The sequence below is a fragment of the Alosa pseudoharengus genome, unplaced genomic scaffold, assembly GCF_046254945.1.
Source record: "Alosa pseudoharengus isolate Yale_2024_CS ecotype anadromous, Long Island Sound unplaced genomic scaffold, YU_APseudo_1.1 YU_APseudo_1.1_scf_3, whole genome shotgun sequence".
Classification (NCBI taxonomy): Eukaryota; Metazoa; Chordata; class Actinopteri; order Clupeiformes; family Clupeidae; genus Alosa; species Alosa pseudoharengus.
Window position 1 is genome coordinate 7,382,876 of NW_027468718.1, and position 21,969 is coordinate 7,404,844.

The 21,969-nt window shown below is 42.3% G+C and overlaps 1 protein-coding gene across 1 annotated transcript; it reads left to right on the forward strand.

The window, feature by feature from the left end:
* Positions 1-1,596: 1,596 nt before the first annotated feature.
* Positions 1,597-21,410, forward strand: LOC143099517 (zinc-binding protein A33-like). The gene is made up of 11 exons (XM_076262479.1): positions 1,597-2,439; positions 2,666-2,761; positions 2,848-3,078; positions 3,377-3,400; positions 3,508-3,607; positions 5,267-5,667; positions 14,963-15,370; positions 15,597-15,692; positions 15,779-16,009; positions 16,595-16,766; positions 17,808-21,410. The coding sequence occupies exons 1-11, from the start codon at positions 2,035-2,037 to the stop codon at positions 18,362-18,364; spliced, it is 2,721 nt and encodes a 906-aa protein (XP_076118594.1). The 5' UTR covers positions 1,597-2,034; the 3' UTR covers positions 18,365-21,410.
* Positions 21,411-21,969: the final 559 nt, after the last annotated feature.

Consider the following 21,969-nt stretch of genomic DNA (forward strand, 5'->3'; position numbering starts at 1 on the left):
TGAATCTATCTATCTATCTATGTATCTGTGTCTATCTATCTATCTATGAATCTATCTATCTATCTATCTATCTATCTATGTATCTGTGTCTATCTATCTATCTATCTATGAATCTATCTATCTATCTATCTATCTATCTATCTATCTATGTATCTGTGTCTATCTATCTATGTCAGGATCTGGCCCGGACTTCTGAGTTTGTTCCACCCTGGTGGCCATTTTGTGTCCTGTGTTTGTCTTGCCTGTTTCCCATGTGCTTTGTGTTTACCTGCCTGTCACCTGTCTTGTCTCCGCCCCATCTCCTTATTTGGTCATGCTTCCTGTCTCGTTAGTTTTCCCTCCTTTTCTGCCTCTTCACCTGTTCCCTGTTATTGTCTCGTTGGTTTCGTCCAGTCCTCTGTCTCTCTTGTTAATTGCTCTGTGTATTTCTACCCTCCTGTTTCTTTGTTCCCTGTCGGATCGTCTCTCTGTTTGTCTTGTCGAAGCCCCGTATGTCTGTAAGTAGTTCGTAGTTCATAATAAAAGTGTTTTTTTGTCTGTAATTCGGCCTGGAAGAGTCTTGCATTTGGGTCCTATCCGCATATCCTGACAATCTATCTATGAATCTATCTATCTATCTATCTATCTATCTATCTATCTATCTATCTATCTATCTATCTATCTATCTATCTATCTATCTATCTATCTATCTATCTATCTATCTATCTATCTATCTATCTATCTATCTATCTATCTATCTATCTATCTATCTATCTATCTATCTATCTATCTATCTATCTATCTATCTATCTATCTATCTATCTATCTATCTATCTATCTATCTATCTATCTATCTATCTATCTATCTATCTATCTATCTATCTATCTATCTATCTATCTATCTATCTATCTATCTATCTATCTATCTATCTATCTATCTATCTATCTATCTATCTATCTATCTATCTATCTATCTATCTATCTATCTATCTATCTATCTATCTATCTATCTATCTATCTATCTATCTATCTATCTATCTATCTATCTATCTATCTATCTATCTATCTATCTATCTATCTATCTATCTATCTATCTATCTATCTATCTATCTATCTATCTATCTATCTATCTATCTATCTATCTATCTATCTATCTATCTATCTATCTATCTATCTATCTATCTATCTATCTATCTATCTATCTATCTATCTATCTATCTATCTATCTATCTATCTATCTATCTATCTATCTATCTATCTATCTATCTATCTATCTATCTATCTATCTATCTATCTATCTATCTATCTATCTATCTATCTATCTATCTATCTATCTATCTATCTATCTATCTATCTATCTATCTATCTATCTATCTATCTATCTATCTATCTATCTATCTATCTATCTATCTATCTATCTATCTATCTATCTATCTATCTATCTATCTATCTATCTATCTATCTATCTATCTATCTATCTATCTATCTATCTATCTATCTATCTATCTATCTATCTATCTATCTATCTATCTATCTATCTATCTATCTATCTATCTATCTATCTATCTATCTATCTATCTATCTATGATCACTTTGACGGATTTTGTAAGGCATGTCCAAACATTGTGAATGTCCATTGATCTGAATGTAGTCTAATCATTTTCAATGTTTATTTGTTCTGGATGTAATCTTTGACTATACTACTTTGCTTTACACATGCATGAGACTACACTAACCAATCAGAATCATTCTGTCACTTCATGGCTCCTCCCTCTGATTCGTGTGAGAGCAGGTGAACAATAGGCTCAATCACTTGGCCAGAGATGACCAACCCACCCCTCAGACTGGAGATCTGAAAGACTGAAGGAAGAATTTTGCAGAAGGACTCAGGACTCTACATTCCATTAGGACTCAGGATTCTACTTTCCATCAGGACTCAGGACTCTACATTCCATCAGGACTCAGGATTCTACATTCCATCAGGACTCAGGGCTCTACTTTCCATCAGGACATCATTGTTAGGGGTCATCACATACTTTACAGTGAGCTTAGAAAATGGCCTCCAAGCGTTTTTTCTCCGAAGAGGATTTCTCTTGTCCTGTGTGCCAGGACATCTTCAAGGATCCTGTCATCATGACATGTAGTCACAGTGTGTGTAAAGTCTGTCTGCAGCAGTTCTGGGAAACTAAAGGACACCAAGAATGTCCTATATGCAGGAAAAGATTCACAAATTCAAATCCGCAACTTAACTGGAACCTAAAGAACTTGTGTGAGACCTACTTACAAGAGAGAAGCCAGAGAGCTTCAGCAGGGTCTGAGGTGCTCTGCAGTCTGCACAGTGAGAAACTCAAGCTCTTCTGTCTGGAGGATAAACAGCCTGTGTGTTTGGTGTGTAGAGACTCAAGGGAACATAAGAATCACAACTTTAGTCCTGTTGTTGAGGTTACACTTGATTATAAGGTAAGATGAGTTCCAATGTTTTATTATTTAATAAATCTCCTTATTTAATCTCATGATATTGGGGTTCATTCATAAAACCTCATACTAAGCCTTTGAGACTTAACCATAACTGCTCTAAATAGAAAGCTGATTTTGTTCTTTGTATTTCATCGTGGCAATGTACTGAGTTTGAATGCATGTTTATTTGTGTTATTGCAGCATAACTGTTGTATATTTCATGTGTCAGGAGCAACTGAGGACAGAGCTGGCCAAGCTGAAAGAAAAGATGAAGAAACATAAAGAAACTAAACTAAGCAGTGATGAAACAGCAAAACACATTAAGGTAAAGAGAAGACTCACAGAGGATATGCTAGTGGCATTTTGAATGTAAAATATTATACATGATTTTGACATTTTGTGCTATGGAAGACACAGGGCCTAAACACAGAGAAGCAGATCAAGGAGCAGTTTGCGCAGCTTCACCAGTTTCTACGAGATGAAGAGGCAGCCAGGATAGCTGCACTGAGGGAGGAAGAGGAGCAGAAGAGTCAGATGATGAAGGAGAAGATTGAGAAGATGTACAGGGAGATCGCATCTCTCTCAATCACAATCACAGACATAGAGGAGCAGATAAATGCTGATGACATCACATTCCTGCAGGTAAGAACCCTCCCCTCACATCTAACACACACACGCATGCACACACACACACACACACAGACACACGCATGCACGCACACACACACACACACACGTTCAGCTGCATATTGTTCATGTTTATTCAGTTGATCTACAGTCAGTTTAGTGTCGGTGTGATGATCTCCAGTGAGTGTGGGGTTGGTGTGGTTGGTTGGGGGTGGGTCTGCGAGACTCTGTCGCCTCTGGTGTGTATGTGTGCGTGTGTCGTCATCAGCAAAAAATAAAATAAACACATTCCGTTTATTTTGTTATTTTCCAGAACTACAAGAGCACAGTGGAAAGGTGAGTGATCTGCCTCCTGTCTCTCACTCTCTTCTCTGTGGTTCTGAACCCAAACCCACAGCAGCACTGACTCCTGAATGTTATTCCAGAGCCCAGTGCACACTGCAGGATCCAGAGAGGGTTTCAGGAGCTCTGATCAATGTGGCAAAGCACCTGGGCAACCTGAAGTTCAGAGTCTGGGAGAAGATGCAGGACATTGTTCAGTACAGTGAGTAAAAGTGGACACATACCCAGACATACACACACTGTCAAACACACACACACACACACACACACACACACACACACACTGTTGAATATATGGAGTATACCGTGGTGCATAAAGGAAGTGTACATAGAGCGCACGACCCCCCAACACACACACACACACACATCAGGGACACACACACACACACACACATCAGGGACACACACACACACACATCAGGGACGTCACTATTGAAAGACAATGTGGGGGAGCTGGTGTTCTGTCTCTAAAGACAAGGGGGCTTAGCCCCCAGGGTTGGAGGTAATGCGTGTGTGAAAAATATCTTAAAATGGCTTCAATGAATTGGTATTAACAGGGACACCATGCCATTAGTTTTCCCTTTCGCAATATTGCTGATTATAACATAACACTCTGCGGGGGCTGACATTGTATCTTGCCAGTGGCTCCCCAAGAAAATGTTAACAGGGCTGGTTAAAGGTCCAGTATGTAGGAAATAATGGAAAATAAACTGTAACCATTCCAAAAATGATCACCATAGGTTGTCAGAGAGTAAGGAAACACGATTAATTGAAGTAATGGCTTATTTGACAACATTACTCTAACCCGTAAAACCCATGAAAAAAAATGAGTTACGGGGCGGAATCTCTTGGAATTTTCGTTTATGTTTTGAACGATTAATTCTAGAATAGCGTATTAATAATGGGCTAGCGCGTCCTCCTATTTGGGTTGCCAAATTAGCAAAGGCCAACTGTCAACAGCTGTCAGTTGTAGTCATGAACGCCTACGAGAGGCAGGCAAATTTCCAAAATTAAAACAAGAAACACATTAAGTGGACATCGGAGGAGCTTCCTGAGATGGTGACGTCTTCATCAAACGAAGAATATCAAGTCTGACGCAGAGCTGGCCATATTTCTCCACAACAGGTAGCCTAGGCTAAACTTCATCTGCATCGCTAACTTCAGCTAAATATGTTACGTTGGTTAGAGAGGTATTTTTTGTTTTTACTGTTTCCGTAATGTGTAGCTGGGTCATGGTTGGAGAAACGTTAAAGCAGCTGCAGGTCAACTAACGTTAGCTAAGTCTTCATTACATCTGGCAACCCAGAAGAGGCTCGCGTCTGGTAGTCTTGAGAACGTTCACCAGTGTTTTGATTTTGGCCTACAGAACGTTTGGTAACAATCCTACAAATCGCACCTTTAAATAAATCCATTGCAAATCTTGGGTTGGCATACCAAAGCAGAACAACTTGGGGGGGGGGGGGGGGGGGGGTACTCTGTGCGCGCAATTCCAATTCAACAGAGAATACTGATGTGAATTTGGACACATAGTATTACTATATATTTTTATTTTTTTATCCTCTTAAGGTGGCTTCATGTACACGTCCATTCACACATTCACGTTCATACATACACACACACGTTCATGTACACGTACGGAAACGTACAGAAACACACACACATTTGTACACTCACGCATATACTCTCATGCATGTATTCTCACATATGCACACATACACACACACAAACACTTTTATTTGGTCATTGGAATTCATCTCAAATTAATCTCATTTTGTATGTGTGTGTGTGTGTGTGTGTGTGTGTCTGAGTGTGTGTGTGTTGTTCTCTTTTCACTCAGACCATATGTGTTTTTCCTTCGCAGCTCCTGTGACTCTGGATCCCAACACCGCAAACCCACGACTCATCCTGTCTGAGGATCTGACCAGTGTGATACGTGGTGGTCCGATACAGAAGCTTCCTGATAACCCAGAGAGATTTGATCACTTTGCCAGTGTCCTGGGCTCTGAGGGCTTTAACTCAGGGACTCACTGCTGGGATGTGGAGGTTGCGGAGAACACATGGTGGAGTGTGGGTGTGATGGAAGAGTCTGCCCAGAGGAAGGGAAACATATCTTCCAGGAGTGGACTGTGGTGTGTTGGGTATAATGGTGCTGCATATGGAGCAGCGCGTGTTCCACCTCATGCCTCCACCCCCATCACAGCATGTGCTACACCACAGCCCTCCACTCTCCTCACAGTGAAGCAGAAACTCCAGAGGATCAGGGTGCAGTTGGACTGGGACAGAGGAGAGCTGTCATTCTATGACCCTGATAATAACACACACCTACACACTTTCACACACACTTTCACTGAGAGGCTAACAAACCGGCCTACAAGGTCCCATTCCAACAAACCTGGCCCACCATAAGGTCCCATTTCAACAAACCGGCCCACCATACCTGCCAACATTTGGTTTTCAAAATCCGGGAGATTTGTGCGGGGACCCTTCGGCACGTAGGGGTTATGAAGACATAACTTAATTTATTGATATTTCTTTAGATTTTTTTCTGCGCTATCAACATTGCCATCTTCAGTTCAGCTTGCATCACGTTTTCTGCCTCTGTCTGTCCTTTCGTGATGAAGGATGAGATCGCCTGTGTGCCCTTACTGGCCTCTTCTGCGCGATGGTGCCGCTGTGTTTTAATGTGCTGACTAATGTCATTTTTCCCTCCGTGGCCTACATTAAAATCAACACGACACACCTTACAAAAAGCGTGGAGGTGGTCGATATGACTGGGTAAGATACACGTAAATTGTTGCGTCCAACATTGCTGAAATTTACAAGTGTACTTCGGTTTCTTTGCAGGGACACCGCGACCGCCTTCACCTGCCATGTCTATCGGCTCGCTTAAACGCGACTGCGCAACTGGGTTATAGGTTGCCAGGTTAAGGTGACAAACGGGTTGAAATTGTATATGGTGTGTGTGGGTTGTGTGAATATAATGCATTTGATACAATATCTGGCAACTGGTCAACATTAGACAAACATATTGGTCCGATTCATAAAGGAGTTTGGGCCATGCAAATTACGGGAGTTTCCCGGGAGAAATAACAAACCGGGAGGGGTCCGGGAGATAGGGCTAAAAACGGGAGAAACCCGGGAAAAACGGGAGTGTTGGCAGGTATGCGGCCCACCACAAGGTCCCATTCCAGCAAACCTGGCCCACTGCCTAATATGTGTTTGACATTATACCACTGCATGACAGAAACAAATTCAGAGTGGCATTTTGTTTTCATTGAGTGTAACATGTATATAACATGTATGACACTTAGGCCTATGCATGTATAATAAACTAGTTGTATGTATTACCACATATTGTGCACACACACACACACGTGCGCAGACACATAAATGCTGCACAAACACAGACACACAGACATTGGAGCGTACACATGGACTCGGAAACCACAGACATGTTCATTCCATTTCATTCCGACTCGTTGTCAACACAGTGTGGAAAGTAAACGCATACCAGACATTTCCCCCTCAAGCAGAATGCAAATCATAATCCAGACAGACAGGTGCCTGGCATACATCCTTATCGTCACTCTAAGGAGTAACTGTAGCACGTTCACTCTAGGATAGCATGCAGCCCCCGCAGATAAATCTCCACAGTCAGTGAGTATCTGTTGATTCTTGCCACTGGCCCAGTTCTCTGTGTGATGTGTAATCTCTTAGGAGTAGTTGATGCCTCTCCTCAGTGTATGTAGCCGTCCGTATGTTGGTCGTCCTGCAGATTAGACAAATATGTTCCTGTTTATACCTGTTATTTGGCCCAGAGCTAACTTGCAATGCAACTTGCCATAGGTAGTTAGCTTCAATTTAACACCTGAATCTCCTTATATGAGCAAAGATGGCAGCTTTGGTTCCTTTTTGGAGGAAGTCTTCAGCAGTCTATCTCCTACCTTTTCCCTACAATGCAATGGACGTTCACTACAAAACCCGAGAGAGACCATTCTGAGCTTTGTGCTTTTCTAGCTGTCAAGAAGTCAAATGGGTTGTAAATCCTACTTACCTACAACACAAGCTCACAAAAAGCCTTGCCAACATTGATTCAGTTGATGCAGAGAAAGGCTTGCAGCATGTCTTTGACAAAATAGTTTGTGGAGTGGTCCGATTGCCATAGGTATTAGCCTGAAGTCACTATACAAGCAGACAGGGTGCATATGAGTTCAATTGAATTTGTTTACCGTATTTTCCGGACTATAAGTCACACTTTTTTTCATAGTTTGGCTGGTCCTACTACTCAGGTGCAAACATATATATATATATTTATATATATGTTTTTTTCCTCTTCATGACACATTTTTTGACTGGTGCGACTTATACTCCGGTGCGATTTATAGTTCGGAAAATACGGTATATTAATTTACACTTTTCCACATATTTCATATGTTGTCAACATAGAAGAAACAAAAGAAGGCATTTATTTTATTTCAAAAGCCTTTATTCAGTGTGGGACATTACAGTGGACCTTGTTTCATCATATCTTCAACATATTTTGAGATAAAATGCTTAATACTTCACCAGAAAAACACAATGTATAATTACAGCATGCATGCAACATGCAAACCGATTGCCTTGAAATTACAGACTAATCTGGAATAGGAATTTCAAGTGCAATCGGTTTGCATGTTTGTTTTTTTAAACTAAGGTTAACTAACCTTTAACCTTTAACTAACAGGTAAGTAAGGTTAACAAACTAATTTTAAAGTGTAGCACAAACTTCAGCAATTCAAGTGCAGTTTACTTGATTATTTACTTCTCTACCTCAAAATTAACACTCATGTTACGCAAGTAATCTCAACAAAATTCTACTTACTAGAACATTTTAAGGAAAGATATTACTTTATCATTATGCTGAAGTATGGTATGTCTCAAGTGTTAAAGATTAAAAGAGAAAAAAACTCACCACAATATATATCTCATGTCATGAATGTACATTTGGTAGAAGGGTAATTTGTTCCACTTAAAATACAGCCATATAAATCATCAATCGTCCTCTTCACTGCAGCAGACCAGCAAAACAACCCGGAAGAAACCCATATGGACAACAATAACGACCAGCGTCAGGCGCACCACAACACCTGCAACACCTACTAGGACAGTGATGTAGTGATACCTGCTGTCACTAGGGGGCGCCCCTGGCTTGTCTGATGGCTGGTCTGGGAGGGCAGTGGAAGCGTTGGCTGCAGGCTGGTGCTCAGTGACCTCTGATGTTGTATTCTGGTGCAGGGTCTGATGGGTAACGACTCCGACCTCCTCTGTAGGCACAGGACAGAGATTTGCATCCTGAGCTCAAACATGTACACATAACATTTCATGTTGCACACAAACATTTTACACAAGTAAAATGGAACCATGACATCCAAAACAGCATACATGTTTCTTTCTGCTTCGCACACCAAGACAAAGGACAACAGACATTGCACACACACACGCACGCACCTTACTTCCCGAGTCCCGACCGTTGCACTCCTCAAATGGACTACGTCTGGGTCTGCCACCCGTACACTCAAGCTTGTCTCATCTGTTCCCTGTTGGTGGAACAAAATACCAGTTCCTACCAGTGCAGGGGCATCCCTCTCTACCTTCAAAAAACTCCAGAAGACCCAGCTCTTCAGAGAGTATCTCCTCTTGTAGCTGCTATCTATAACTAGACTTGCTAATTGTAGCACATATACCACCTGACTAGATCTGACACTGACGGTATGGAGCACTCACTGCTGCACTAACTTGTCCTTATCACACTCTACCTTGATGGTTTCCCTTGCTGGAAGTCACTTTGGTTAAGAAGTGTCAAGCCAAATGCAAGGTATTCATTATAGTCATGTACACCTGAATATAATATGTGACAGCATTGCCTTGAAGGTAGCTTTTTGTGTTTTATCAAGCTGTTTGTGTCAGCTGTGGCATCAAGTTTTGCCAGATAATATTAAGATTTTAAGCCTGTTCACCTGTAGCCTAATTTATCCTTGCATAGACATGAACAGGGTGAAAAGACACCAAAGCTACCACGAATGCAATAGTATCACTTATTCCCAAACTTCAGGGTGGTATACCATGCCAAAAATCACTATGAGACTTCCTCTCAGATGATACTGGCTCAAGGACTTTTTGTAAAGAACACATGGGCAATTTTCGGAACCTCCACTACCCAAAACAAATACAAACGTACACACTCACACTTGCATGTAGACACACAGGCACCCACATGCATGCACGCACACAGACACATTTGCACACAAATCACAGCTCTATCATCTTAGTGTTGCATGCTGCACGTCACTCAAAAAACATCACAAAAATAATATACACATATCTCAAACAAATACAAACAAACATGCGCAAATATAAGTAAAATAAAAAGTAAAAAAAGTAAAAAGTAAAAAAAAGTATATATACTTATACTTATACTATAAACACTCTCCTACGCGTCTTTCACACACCAAGTGCACACACAGTCGCACACAGTCATGATGACCCATTTGAGAATCTGACGGAGAATCAAGAGACTCACCAGAGCGTGCGGTCATCAAGAGCAGTCTCATAGTGACCAGCAGCACGGCCTTCCACTTTCGGAACATCTTCAAACTAATGTAAAACAAAACAAGTCAGATAGAGGTCTGTCCCCTCACACACACACTCAATCACACAGCACTGGTAGCAGTGGTGAAGACTTTAGCATGAGTTTTGATGGAACTCTAAAAGGAAATAAACCTCAACAGGCAGATGGAAGGATTCCTCCACAACCGTCAGGAAGGTTTCAGGAAGTATCCTTGTGAATCATTTGAAGGTAAAAACCAAATGACGCACACAGAGTCTTTGTCTGTTAGCGGTTAGCCGTGACTCTGCCCCCCCATGCTGGCGCCAGAGACATTCTAATGTGGAGACACAGCACTCAAAAAATCCTCCATAGAAATGCATGGGGCTAGTTTGTAACGCCGTTGTCTACGCATATCCCACCCCTTCCTCGGCAAAACGTCGACATGTGAATACATTGAGCCAATCATGTGGTGTGATGAGAATACATTGAGCCAATGGTGTGTTGTGAAGACATCTTCCCAAGTTGTGAACTCGCCGCTGGAGCAAGATTGGTGTCGTGAAGCCTTGCTCACACGCATTTCTGCCAAAGAGGATGCCCGATGAGTGCCCAAAAAGCGTTGCAATATGGCCGCCGAGTGGAGGGACTTGCCTAAAAGGACTTTGCTGGCATAATGCCTGGGCTCACTCCTCCCAGTCCACTATAGGAAGGGCGGCTTCAAAAGTGGCCACTCCACTGAAATGGCTCTCTTTCACAGAAGCCTTCAAATCTGGCAGTGCAGCAGGGAGGTCCTCAGTTCTCATCCTGCTTGACCTATCATCTGCTTTTGGCACAGTCAAATGCATTTTGCAGTTAATTGGCAGCTTTATTTGGCAACACATAGGTAGACATATTCATGTAGAATCTGGATGTTGTTGTCACTGTTGTTAGTGGTTGCAATTTGCCAAAATAAAAGCTCACCGAAAAAGAAGATGGGTTCACCAAAGATTGTTAAGGCGGAGCAAGATACTTCGTCGTAGTTCATGTCTATGGGTGCGAAATGGGGATCGAATCCTGTCTGCATAAAGAGGCGTGTCGATGACGTATTGATGAGCGTACGTTGCAATCCGCCAACAGCAGCGGCATAAATAACCGGCGCACACCTGATATAAAGTCGATTTTCTCCAGACTGGAATGCTCAAAAATGCTAAAAATGTACCTGAAATGTTCACAAGGGTTTGAGGATGAAAACGTGCCCGAAATTTACATTCCTAACTCTATAGAACTAAGACCTTAGCATATGTGGTAAAATTCTGAGCTATGGCCATAGACTTCAATGGAGCAGTCGCTGCCTCTGCTCTGCATAAAGGGGGATTTTGACCCCCCCCCTCGTGCGATCCGGGTTCCCGGAAGTGGCTCCTGATGAAGTATCTTGCCTTAACAATCTTTGGGTTCACTGGACTGTTCTTCTTCTTCAGTGAGTTTTTTAGCGGTTTGCAAACAGAGTGCATTACCACCACCATCTGCTGGACTGAGGTGTAATGGCAAGTGTACCCCTCAGACTGCTTCTGTTCTCTCGCTCCTCCACCCTCCTCTTAGTCTAGAGGAATACGCCTGGATTCAGGGGAAAATAGGGCAGGGGGAATGTCTCTGATTTCGAACAAGGCTTTTCTCAATAGCCGATTAGCCCATTTCACAAGATGGGGCCGCTGTGTAAATCAACTTCCTGTGGAAGAGTAGCCTGGCTAGTCCCACCACTTCTCAATGAGACGTGGTCTGGGAACCAAACGTTCATTTTCTCGTATTTGAAAAAAATGCCCAGATCCGTTTATTGGGTGCTACGGATGTCTATCAAATGCGTCTGTGCATAGCTCATCATCGTCTTGCTTTCCCCCCTGTTCTGTGATTGGTTCCCTATCTGAGGCAAAAAATTAGAGCGGTAGTTTCGCGCAAGGCAGCATGGGAACACCCAGGCTAGTGGAAGAGCACTGTCCCATAGACAGCAAAAGAAAAGTCCACAGGAAAGACAGAAACAGGAAGACGTTTTACCCTGCCAATTAAGGCATCATTAACATCAATGAGGCCGGACGCCTGGACACTGTGAAATTGGTCTATCACGGAGAGGTGGCAGACGTTGTGAATATGCACATGTACTGGGTGTTTCATAAAAATACCGCCGACAGCCGACTAACAACCAAAACGATGGCGTTTAGTTTGCCTTTGTAGACATAATATGGAAAATGAGACATAACTTCTGCAGAGGTTTAAAGCAAATGTTTCGACGGACTTCAATTTCTTCAAAAATCAACTCGAGGAGTTCAGGCATGATGGTGTTGAACGCCGAGCTGAAGTCCACAAACAGGATCCTGGCATACGTCCCTGGGGAGTCAAGGTGGTGCAGGATGAATTGCAGTCCCATATTGACGTCGTCATCTGCCGACCTGTTTGCCCTGTAGGCAAACTGCAGGGGGTCCAGCAGGGGTTCTCTATATCCACATATTTACACATAAAATGCATTGATAAAAAACTCCATTTTTTCCACTATTTAAAGTATTTTCTGAAATTCCTCATGTTTATCATCTTGACTTGTAGCTCCTATATTTCCACATCATGTAAACTGGCAAGAACTCGGCCAAACAAATATACACAGCCAGGATGTTTGTAAGGAAGAAAAGAGGTTTCCTTAGTTGATAGTCTTTTTTCCAGTAAAACACACTCCTGATGGTGCTACACTGAAGACTGAACACAAGCTTCTCAAACTCTGGCACATTATATGTAAATGAATGAGGCTTCTAATGCCTAACACAACCAAACACACCTAACACACACATACTACCACACATTTTTCTTCCTTCCTTTCCCACCTTCTCCTACCTCCTCCTCTCCTCCTACACTTTGACTTTGACCAGTACTTATAATGTCTCCTCTCTTATCCTCTAGTAAGAGTGTTGCCTGATGTTGACTAGATAGATAGATAGATATACTTTATTGATCCCCAAGGGGAAATTCAAGGTCTCAGTAGCATACAGACATCACACACAACATGCACTTACAGTAGAAAAAGTAATAAACATATAAAAAAAACTCCACTGTACAAAAGAGACAGTAGAAGATAAACATGATACTAAAATACTATATACTAAATATACTATATAAACTAAATCAAATATCAACATAGTGTGTTTAAGGATGATCAAGCATGACAGGGCAGGGACTGAGCCTGTGATTCAGTGTGCAGCTGAGGATGATCGCTTCCATGTTGTCCCTGTGAAGGGTGCCATGGTTGTGGACCCCTCAACAGACACAAGCAAGATGCAATATACAATTGAAAGGGTGGGGATATTAATATGGACATATAAGAGAATAATGTATAATGTAGACAAGATAATATAACAAAACTATGTCAGTGCAAGAATAGGTTGAGGTAAAATGGTTACAGCCATCGGTCAAGTATTGAGTATAAGGAATTAAGCATCAAGTACGCCAACACTAGACTAGTTCTTAATGTCTGCGCTCTTATCCTCTAGTATTAGTGTTTCCTAGATAAGGTCTCCTCTGTATTCTAGCTTGAATCGTGTTATTCTTTGTTCTGTAGCTTGAGTGTTGTTCATTGTTCTGTAAGTCGTTCTGGATAAAAGCGTCTGCTAACTGAATCAATGCAAATGTACTGCCATCAGCTAACAATGTGGGTGCTAACTGAGTTTCGGTGGCCGTCTGGCTGTGATGGCTCTGCCCACACCTCCTCCCTCCTCCTCCCCCTCCTTGTATGACTGATGGCCGTCGTTTGGCCTTTTCTGTCTCCAGGTGAGAGCCTGACGCTAGAGAGGAAACCTTTATCTAACATCAAAGCACCATGTGGCAGACAAGTCATGTCATGTCAAGTCAAGTGAAGTCAACACTGCAAAAACTGATTTCTAACCAAGTTTTATTAATATTATATTAAGACTATAAGACTACAAATCTAGTTGGTATTGATTTCAGCATAAAGGGTCTTACTTAGAGCTCTCTTGCGAGATTATTTTGACTTAATTTAATAAATAACAGTTTAGGTTTAACAATTTATATTTATTTTAAGGACTTTAAAAACAACACCATTTGACCAAAGTGCTGTACAATTAAAAGTGCAGGGGGAACAGTAAAACAACATAAGTGAAAGCAGAATCTGCAGTTATATAATTAGATTCAACTTATATTCAACTTTATTGTCATTGTGCAGAGTACAAGTACAAAGCCAACGAAATCGGCTGCCGTTTGGCCTTTTCTGTCTCCAGCCTGACAGCAGACCCTTTATCTATATGCATTAACATCAAAACACCATGTGGCAGACAAGTCATGTCAAGTCTATGTATAAAGACCTTTAAACACAACACCAGCTGACCAAAGTGCTGTAGTATAATTGGAGGTTCAATAAATTATCAATCTACCTACCTATCTATCTATCTATCTATCTATCTATCTATCTATGTATCTGTGCCTATCTATCTATCTATCTATCTGTGTCTATCTATCTAAATATACAATAAAATGTGGATCACTTTGACGGATTTTGTAAGGCATGTCCAAACATTGTGAATGTCCATTGATCTGAATGTAGTCTAATCATTTTCAATGTTTATTTGTTCTGGATGTAATCTTTGACTAAACTACTATGCTTTACACATGCATGAGACTAAACTAACCAATCAGAATCATTCTGTCACTTCATGGCTCCTCCCTCTGATTCGTGTGAGAGCAGGTGAACAATAGGCTCAATCACTTGGCCAGAGATAACCAACCCACACCTCAGACTGGAGATCTGAAAGACTGAAGGAAGAATTTTGCAGAAGGACTCAGGACTCTACTTTCCATTAGGACTCAGGACTCTACTTTCCATCAGGACTCAGGATTCTACATTCCATCAGGACTCAGGATTCTACATTCCATCAGGACTCAGGGCTCTACTTTCCATCAGGACATCATTGTTAGGGGTCATCACATACTTTACAGTGAGCTTAGAAAATGGCCTCCAAGCGTTTTTTCTCCGAAGAGGATTTCTCTTGTCCTGTGTGCCAGGACATCTTCAAGGATCCTGTCATCATGACATGTAGTCACAGTGTGTGTAAAGTCTGTCTGCAGCAGTTCTGGGAAACTAAAGGACACCAAGAATGTCCTATATGCAGAAAAAGATTCACAAATTCAAATCCGCAACTTAACTTGAACCTAAAGAACTTGTGTGAGATCTACTTACAGGAGAGAGATCAGAGAGCTTCAGCAGGGTCTGAGGTGCTCTGCAGTCTGCACAGTGAGAAACTCAAGCTCTTCTGTCTGGACGATAAACAGCTTGTGTGCCTGGTGTGCAGAGACTCAAGGGAACATAAGAATCACAACTTTAGTCCTGTTGTTGAGGTTACACGTGATTATAAGGTAAGATGAGTTCCAATGTTTTATTATTTAATAAATCTCCTTATTTAATCTCATGATATTGGGGTTCATTCATAAAACCTCATACTAAGCCTTTGAGACTTAACCATAACTGCTCTAAATAGAAAGCTGATTTTGTTCTTTGTATTTCATCGTGGCAATGTACTGAGTTTGAATGCATGTTTATTTGTGTTATTGCAGCATAACTGTTGTATATTTCATGTGTCAGGAGCAACTGAGGACAGAGCTGGCCAAGCTGAAAGAAAAGATGAAGAAACATAAAGAAACTAAACTAAGCAGTGATGAAACAGCAAAACACATTAAGGTAAAGAGAAGACTCACAGAGGATATGCTAGTGGCATTTTGAATGTAAAATATTATACATGATTTTGACATTTTGTGCTATGGAAGACACAGGGCCTAAACACAGAGAAGCAGATCAAGGAGCAGTTTGCGCAGCTTCACCAGTTTCTACGAGATGAAGAGGCAGCCAGGATAGCTGCACTGAGGGAGGAAGAGGAGCAGAAGAGTCAGATGATGAAGGAGAAGATTGAGAAGATGTACAGGGAGATCGCATCTCTCTCAATCACAATCACAGACATAGAGGAGCAGATAAATGCTGATGACATCACATTCCTGCAGGTAAGAACTCTCCCCTCACATCTGACACACACACATCTACCCACACACGCACGCATGCACACACACCCACACACGCACGCACGCATGCACACACCCACATACACACACAGACACACACGCACGCACGCACACACACAGACATACACACACACACACACACACACACACACCCACAGACACAGACACACACACACACACACACACGCACACGCACACGCACACGCACACACACAGACACACACACACAGACATACACACACACACACACGTTCAGCTGCATATTGTTCATGTTTATTCAGTTGATCTACAGTCAGTTTAGTGTTGGTGTGATGATCTCCAGTGAGTGTGGGGTTGGTGTGGTTGGTTGGGGGTATGATGATCTCCAGTCAGTCTTGTGTTGGTGTTGTTGGTTGGGGGTGGGTCTGCGAGACTCTGTCGTCTCTGGTGTGTATGTGTGTGTGTGCATGTGTCGTCATCAGCAAAAAATAAAATAAACACATTCCGTTTATTTTGTTATTTTCCAGAACTACAAGAGCACAGTGGAAAGGTGAGTGATCTGCCTCCTGTCTCTCTCTCTCTCTTCTCTGTGGTTCTGACCCCAAACCCACAGCAGCACTGACTCCTGAATGTTATTCCAGAGCCCAGTGCACACTGCAGGATCCAGAGAGGGTTTCAGGAGCTCTGATCAATGTGGCAAAGCACCTGGGCAACCTGAAGTTCAGAGTCTGGGAGAAGATGCAGGACATTGTTCAGTACAGTGAGTACACACACACACACACACACACATACACACACGAAGAGAAGATGCAGGAGATTGTTCAGTACAGTGAGTAAAAGTGGACACATACCCAGACATACACACACTGTCAAACACACACACACACACACACTGTTGAATATATGGAGTATACCGTGGTGCATAAAGGAAGTGTACATAGAGCGCACGACCCCCCAACACACACACACACACACACATCAGGGACACACACACACACACACACACATCAGGGACACACACACACACACACACATCAGGGACACACACACACACACACACACATCAGGGACACACACACACACACACACATCAGGGACGTCACTATTGAAAGACAATGTGGGGGAGCTGGTGTTCTGTCTCTAAAGACAAGGGGGCTTAGCCCCCAGGGTTGTAGGTAATGCGTGTGTGAAAAATATCTTAAAATGGCTTCAATGAATTGGTATTAACAGGGACATCATGCCATTAGTTTTCCCTTTCGCAATATTGCTGATTAAAACATAACACTCTGCGGGGGCTGACATTGTATCTTGCCAGTGGCTCCCCAAGAAAATGTTAACAGGGCTGGTTAAATAAGTCCATTGCAAATCTTGGATTGGCATACCAAAGCAGAACAACTTGGGGGGGGGGGGGGGGTACTCTGTGCGCGCAATTCCAATTCAACAGAGAATACTGATGTGAATTTGGACACATAGTATTACTATATATTTTTATTTTTTTTATCCTCTTAAGGTGGCTTCATGTACACGTCCATTCACACATTCACGTTCATACATACACACACACGTTCATGTACACGTACGGAAACGTACAGAAACACACACACATTTGTACACTCACGCATATACTCATGCATGTATTCTCACATATGCACACATACACACACACAAACACTTTTATTTGGTCATTGGAATTCATCTCAAATTAATCTCATTTTGTATGTGTGTGTGTGTGTGTGTGTGTGTCTAAGTGTGTGTGTGTTGTTCTCTTTTCACTCAGACCATATGTGTTTTTCATTCGCAGCTCCTGTGACTCTGGATCCCAACACCGCAAACCCACGACTCATCCTGTCTGAGGATCTGACCAGTGTGATACGTGGTGGTCCGATACAGAAGCTTCCTGATAACCCAGAGAGATTTGATCACTTTGCCAGTGTCCTTGGCTCTGAGGGCTTTAACTCAGGGACACACTGCTGGGATGTGGAGGTTGCGGAGAACACGTGGTGGAGTGTGGGTGTGATGGAAGAGTCTGCCCAGAGGAAGGGAAACATATCTTCCAGGAGTGGACTGTGGTGTGTTGGGTATAATGGTGCTGCATATGGAGCAGCGCGTGCTCCACCTCATGCCTCCACCCCCATCACAGCATGTGCTACACCACAGCCCTCCACTCTCCTCACAGTGAAGCAGAAACTCCAGAGGATCAGGGTGCAGCTGGACTGGGACAGAGGAGAGCTGTCATTCTATGACCCTGATAATAACACACACCTACACACTTTCACACACACTTTCACTGAGAGAGTGTTTCCATACTTTAATGGAGGTAGACTCTCTCCTCTAAGGATCTTACTACGTTTTGAGTAACGGTGGAGCAGCCCAGTTAGAGCTGATAGTGTCTCTGTCTGGACCAGAACTGACCAGCATGGAGAAATTAGGGCCCCTGCTTTTCTCTTTTTACACCACTTTATTAAAGGAGCACTTTGAGTCCCTTTTCTGGTTTGTTTTGGATGAACTAGAGTGGTGGGCACCGAAATTTTGACGATTGGTCCTGTCTCGACCTTTCTGACTCGTTTTGAATCGCCTATGACTGCTCAGGGTGGCTGCCAACAGGCATACTCTATGTAGTAGGCTACTCAAACATGCCTTAAAACAACCCTTAACGTTCATTTTCAAAACTGTGCAACTCACCGAGTGGCCTTAAAAAGGGCCTTAAAGTACTAAAAAACTGAATTTTCCTTTAAGTGAGACCATTCGCTCCCATGGATTGACTATCAGTGCTATGCGGACGATACTCAGCTTTACCTATCTTTCCCACCTAATGACCCTAAGCGTTTCCAATTGGATTTCTGCATGCCTTAAGGATATTTCAATCTGGATGAAAGATCGGCACCTTCAGCTGAGCTTTTGGTGTTTCCAGCTAAAACAGTTATTCCCCAACAGATTAACATCCAGTTTGACTCATCCTCACTGACCCCAACTAGATCGGCACGTAACATTGGTAATCGTGAGAACTGATGACCGACTTCTGAGCGTTGTAGCCTCAACTGCAAAATCATGTCGGTTTAACATTAAGAAGATCAGACCCTCTCTGACAAGATTCCACACAAATTCTTGTACAGGCCATGGTCATCTCCAAGCTGGACTATTGTAATTCACAGTTAGCTAGCCTATCTACTTGTAGTAAGATCGTTACAACTTATTTAGAATGCTTCATTCAGCCAAAAAGGACACATGTAACTCCTCTCCTAGTTAGGCTACTCTCCACTGGCTCGCTATAATGTCCAGAGTTAAATTTACATCTCTCATGTTGGCCTATAGAACACTGACTGGATCTGCTCCCGACTATGTTAATTCAATGATCAAGATGTATATCCCCAACCGCCAAACTGCGGTCTTCTGATGAGCGTCTATTGTGCCGATCGTCTATTCTATTGCATCAACGCTAAGTAAAATTCAAGACTCTTTTCCTCAGTGGTTTCATGTTGGTGGAATGAGTTGCCTGAGTCCTCTCAGGTTGTGCATTTATCATTCGTTCATTTGATATTCAATAAAGAATCCAAAATCTATAATTGTTCCTATGTCAATAATGAATTTTAGCCAAATCACATTTAGTTAGCCTATTGTAGTAGGGCAACATCAGATAATAGGTTGGTTGTCAACAGGTTTTATTATGTTTATAATGCTCAGAGGCACCTTGTCAACAGGCAGGGCAGGCAACAGCTTGAAGCCCCGAGCCGCTAGGTGGACCCCCGAGACCTGGTCTCAGCGCATTTGCCGGTGGGACAAGCAAGAATTTCGTCCATAGAGATGGAAGGATGGATTATGAGATTTTGCGTGCTCCTGTCCTCTTACACAGACAGTACATCTGTATGGGGCGTACCACCACCAAATGAGTCCAGTTTGACAAAATAAAACAAATGGTTTTATTGGATATTCATAGTTTAAAACAAGGGGTCATTTGTTCAAATCTGTTTAGCCAACTAAGAGATATTGGCCAAAATGTGAAGGCTATCCTCATCTAAGCAAAAATAACAAGTTTTGAGAAAATCAGCTTTAAAGTTTGAGGAGTGTAAATGAGTGCAGCTTCTAAATGCTCCATTCACGCAGGTTGTAAAACTCGTGAGGCTTGTGAAGTAGCCTATAATGTTCGATCAACTTCTGAAAACGAGGACAAAAATATGTCAATGAGTGATAGATAAGAGGTGTTTAAGAAATGTGTGTCGTGGGGCCTATAACACCTGCACTGGTTAGTCCTCCCAATTTGCACCACAACAGACAGATATGTTGGTAAACAGATGTATTAGTATTAGCAGGATAAATGGTTGTCTTTCAAATTTCCTCTGCACGCAATAGGATAGCGATACAACTGATAAGTCCCATGCATTAAAGCACCAGCAGAGCTAGTTGACTAGTTGATCAAACTTTTGCCAATTAAAAAAAAAGCTTAACTCGAGTCATGATTCAAAGACCGCTGTTCGTCAGCAACAGCATCCATCTTCTTTGTTTTCAATTAGCAGGGAATTCACGTGGAACCGTCGCACTCTATAGCCTACACAATGTGATTGGCCTGATAGAAGTGTAATGTAACAGCTGATTATCAATATGCTGCCACCACCTTTTTTTACCGGTATGGTCCGGTTGTCGTCCAAAGTTCCACACAAAACCAGCACAGACAAAGTTAGTATCAGTAAATCTGTTTATTAATGATAATTCATCTATCTATAAAGCAAGAAGCGTCTGTGTGTCTGTGTGTGTGTCTGTGGCACGCATATCTCGCTGACCGTTTGTCAGACTGACCTAAGATTTCGTATGTGGCTCGCGCGTGGCACAAAGGTGTGCACTCTTGATTTTGAAGATTTTTGAATGCATATTTCAAAATATGCTTATTTACGTAGGACGTTTATCGCTGCACTGCACTGTTTCCAAGGGGACCAGTTTCAGGGGAGCTCAACCCCATGGATCGTGTACTGACAGTAGCTAGGTCCAGAGAACGGGCTCTGCTAGGTCTCACTTTGATGATAGTCAGTCGCAATTTAAACGGATTACTCGGGAACCGCTTGTGGGTTAAGATGCAAGATGATTATCATGTCTGACCTCAACAATAAAGACTCCCTGTATGCAGTTTGCTTGCATAAAATGATTACTTGCAACAACACGCCAACAAACACGGACCCATGTAGTGACCACTTGAATAGCCCAGGCTACTTTGGACTTTCAAGAGACTTTGACTAAAACGACAATTCCAACTGCAAGGTCCCAAATTGAAACGAGCGATAGGCTAATGCCACATAGCTAACGTTAGACAAGTTGCAGACTGAGCGACGGCACTTATCACGCCATTAAACATGGGTATTTAGTGACCACTCAAAATAAAAGTATGTGCAAGCTTCTAATAGCATTAGGAAGGGGCGGACCTGGACACTTTGAGGCCCAAGGCAAAGGATTCCGAGGCCCCTCCGAGACCCCCCATCCCCCCCCCCCACACACACACACACACCACAACCCTAAAACTAAAACACTCTTTATTCTGTAATAATGGGACGCTGAGGCATACTCAAATACAACAAATATTTTTTGCCATAGATGACAATCAAGAAACGGTAGTAAAAACCTTTGAAAGTATTAAGCTACAATTATCAATGGTGTGTGTCTGTCTGTGTTTGTGTGTGTGTGAGAGAGAGAGAGAGGGTGAAGGCTAGGGGTTTGGGGTCTCTGTGTGTGAATATACTCTAGCTATGTACTGTATGAGAGTCTGTCCGTGTAGGCTATGTGTAGAAGAGAGGGAGAGAGTGAGAGTGAGTGTGTGCGTGCGTGCAAACTAAATGAGGTGTTCGATCTTCCAAAAAGCCGACATCCAAAACAATAAACAGCGTATGCCCTGACCGAATAAACTAGCCATTTTTCATGGTCATGTAATAATGTTCAACCGTGAATCTTCTGGGTGGTTTATCTGCATTTTTGGGGAATTC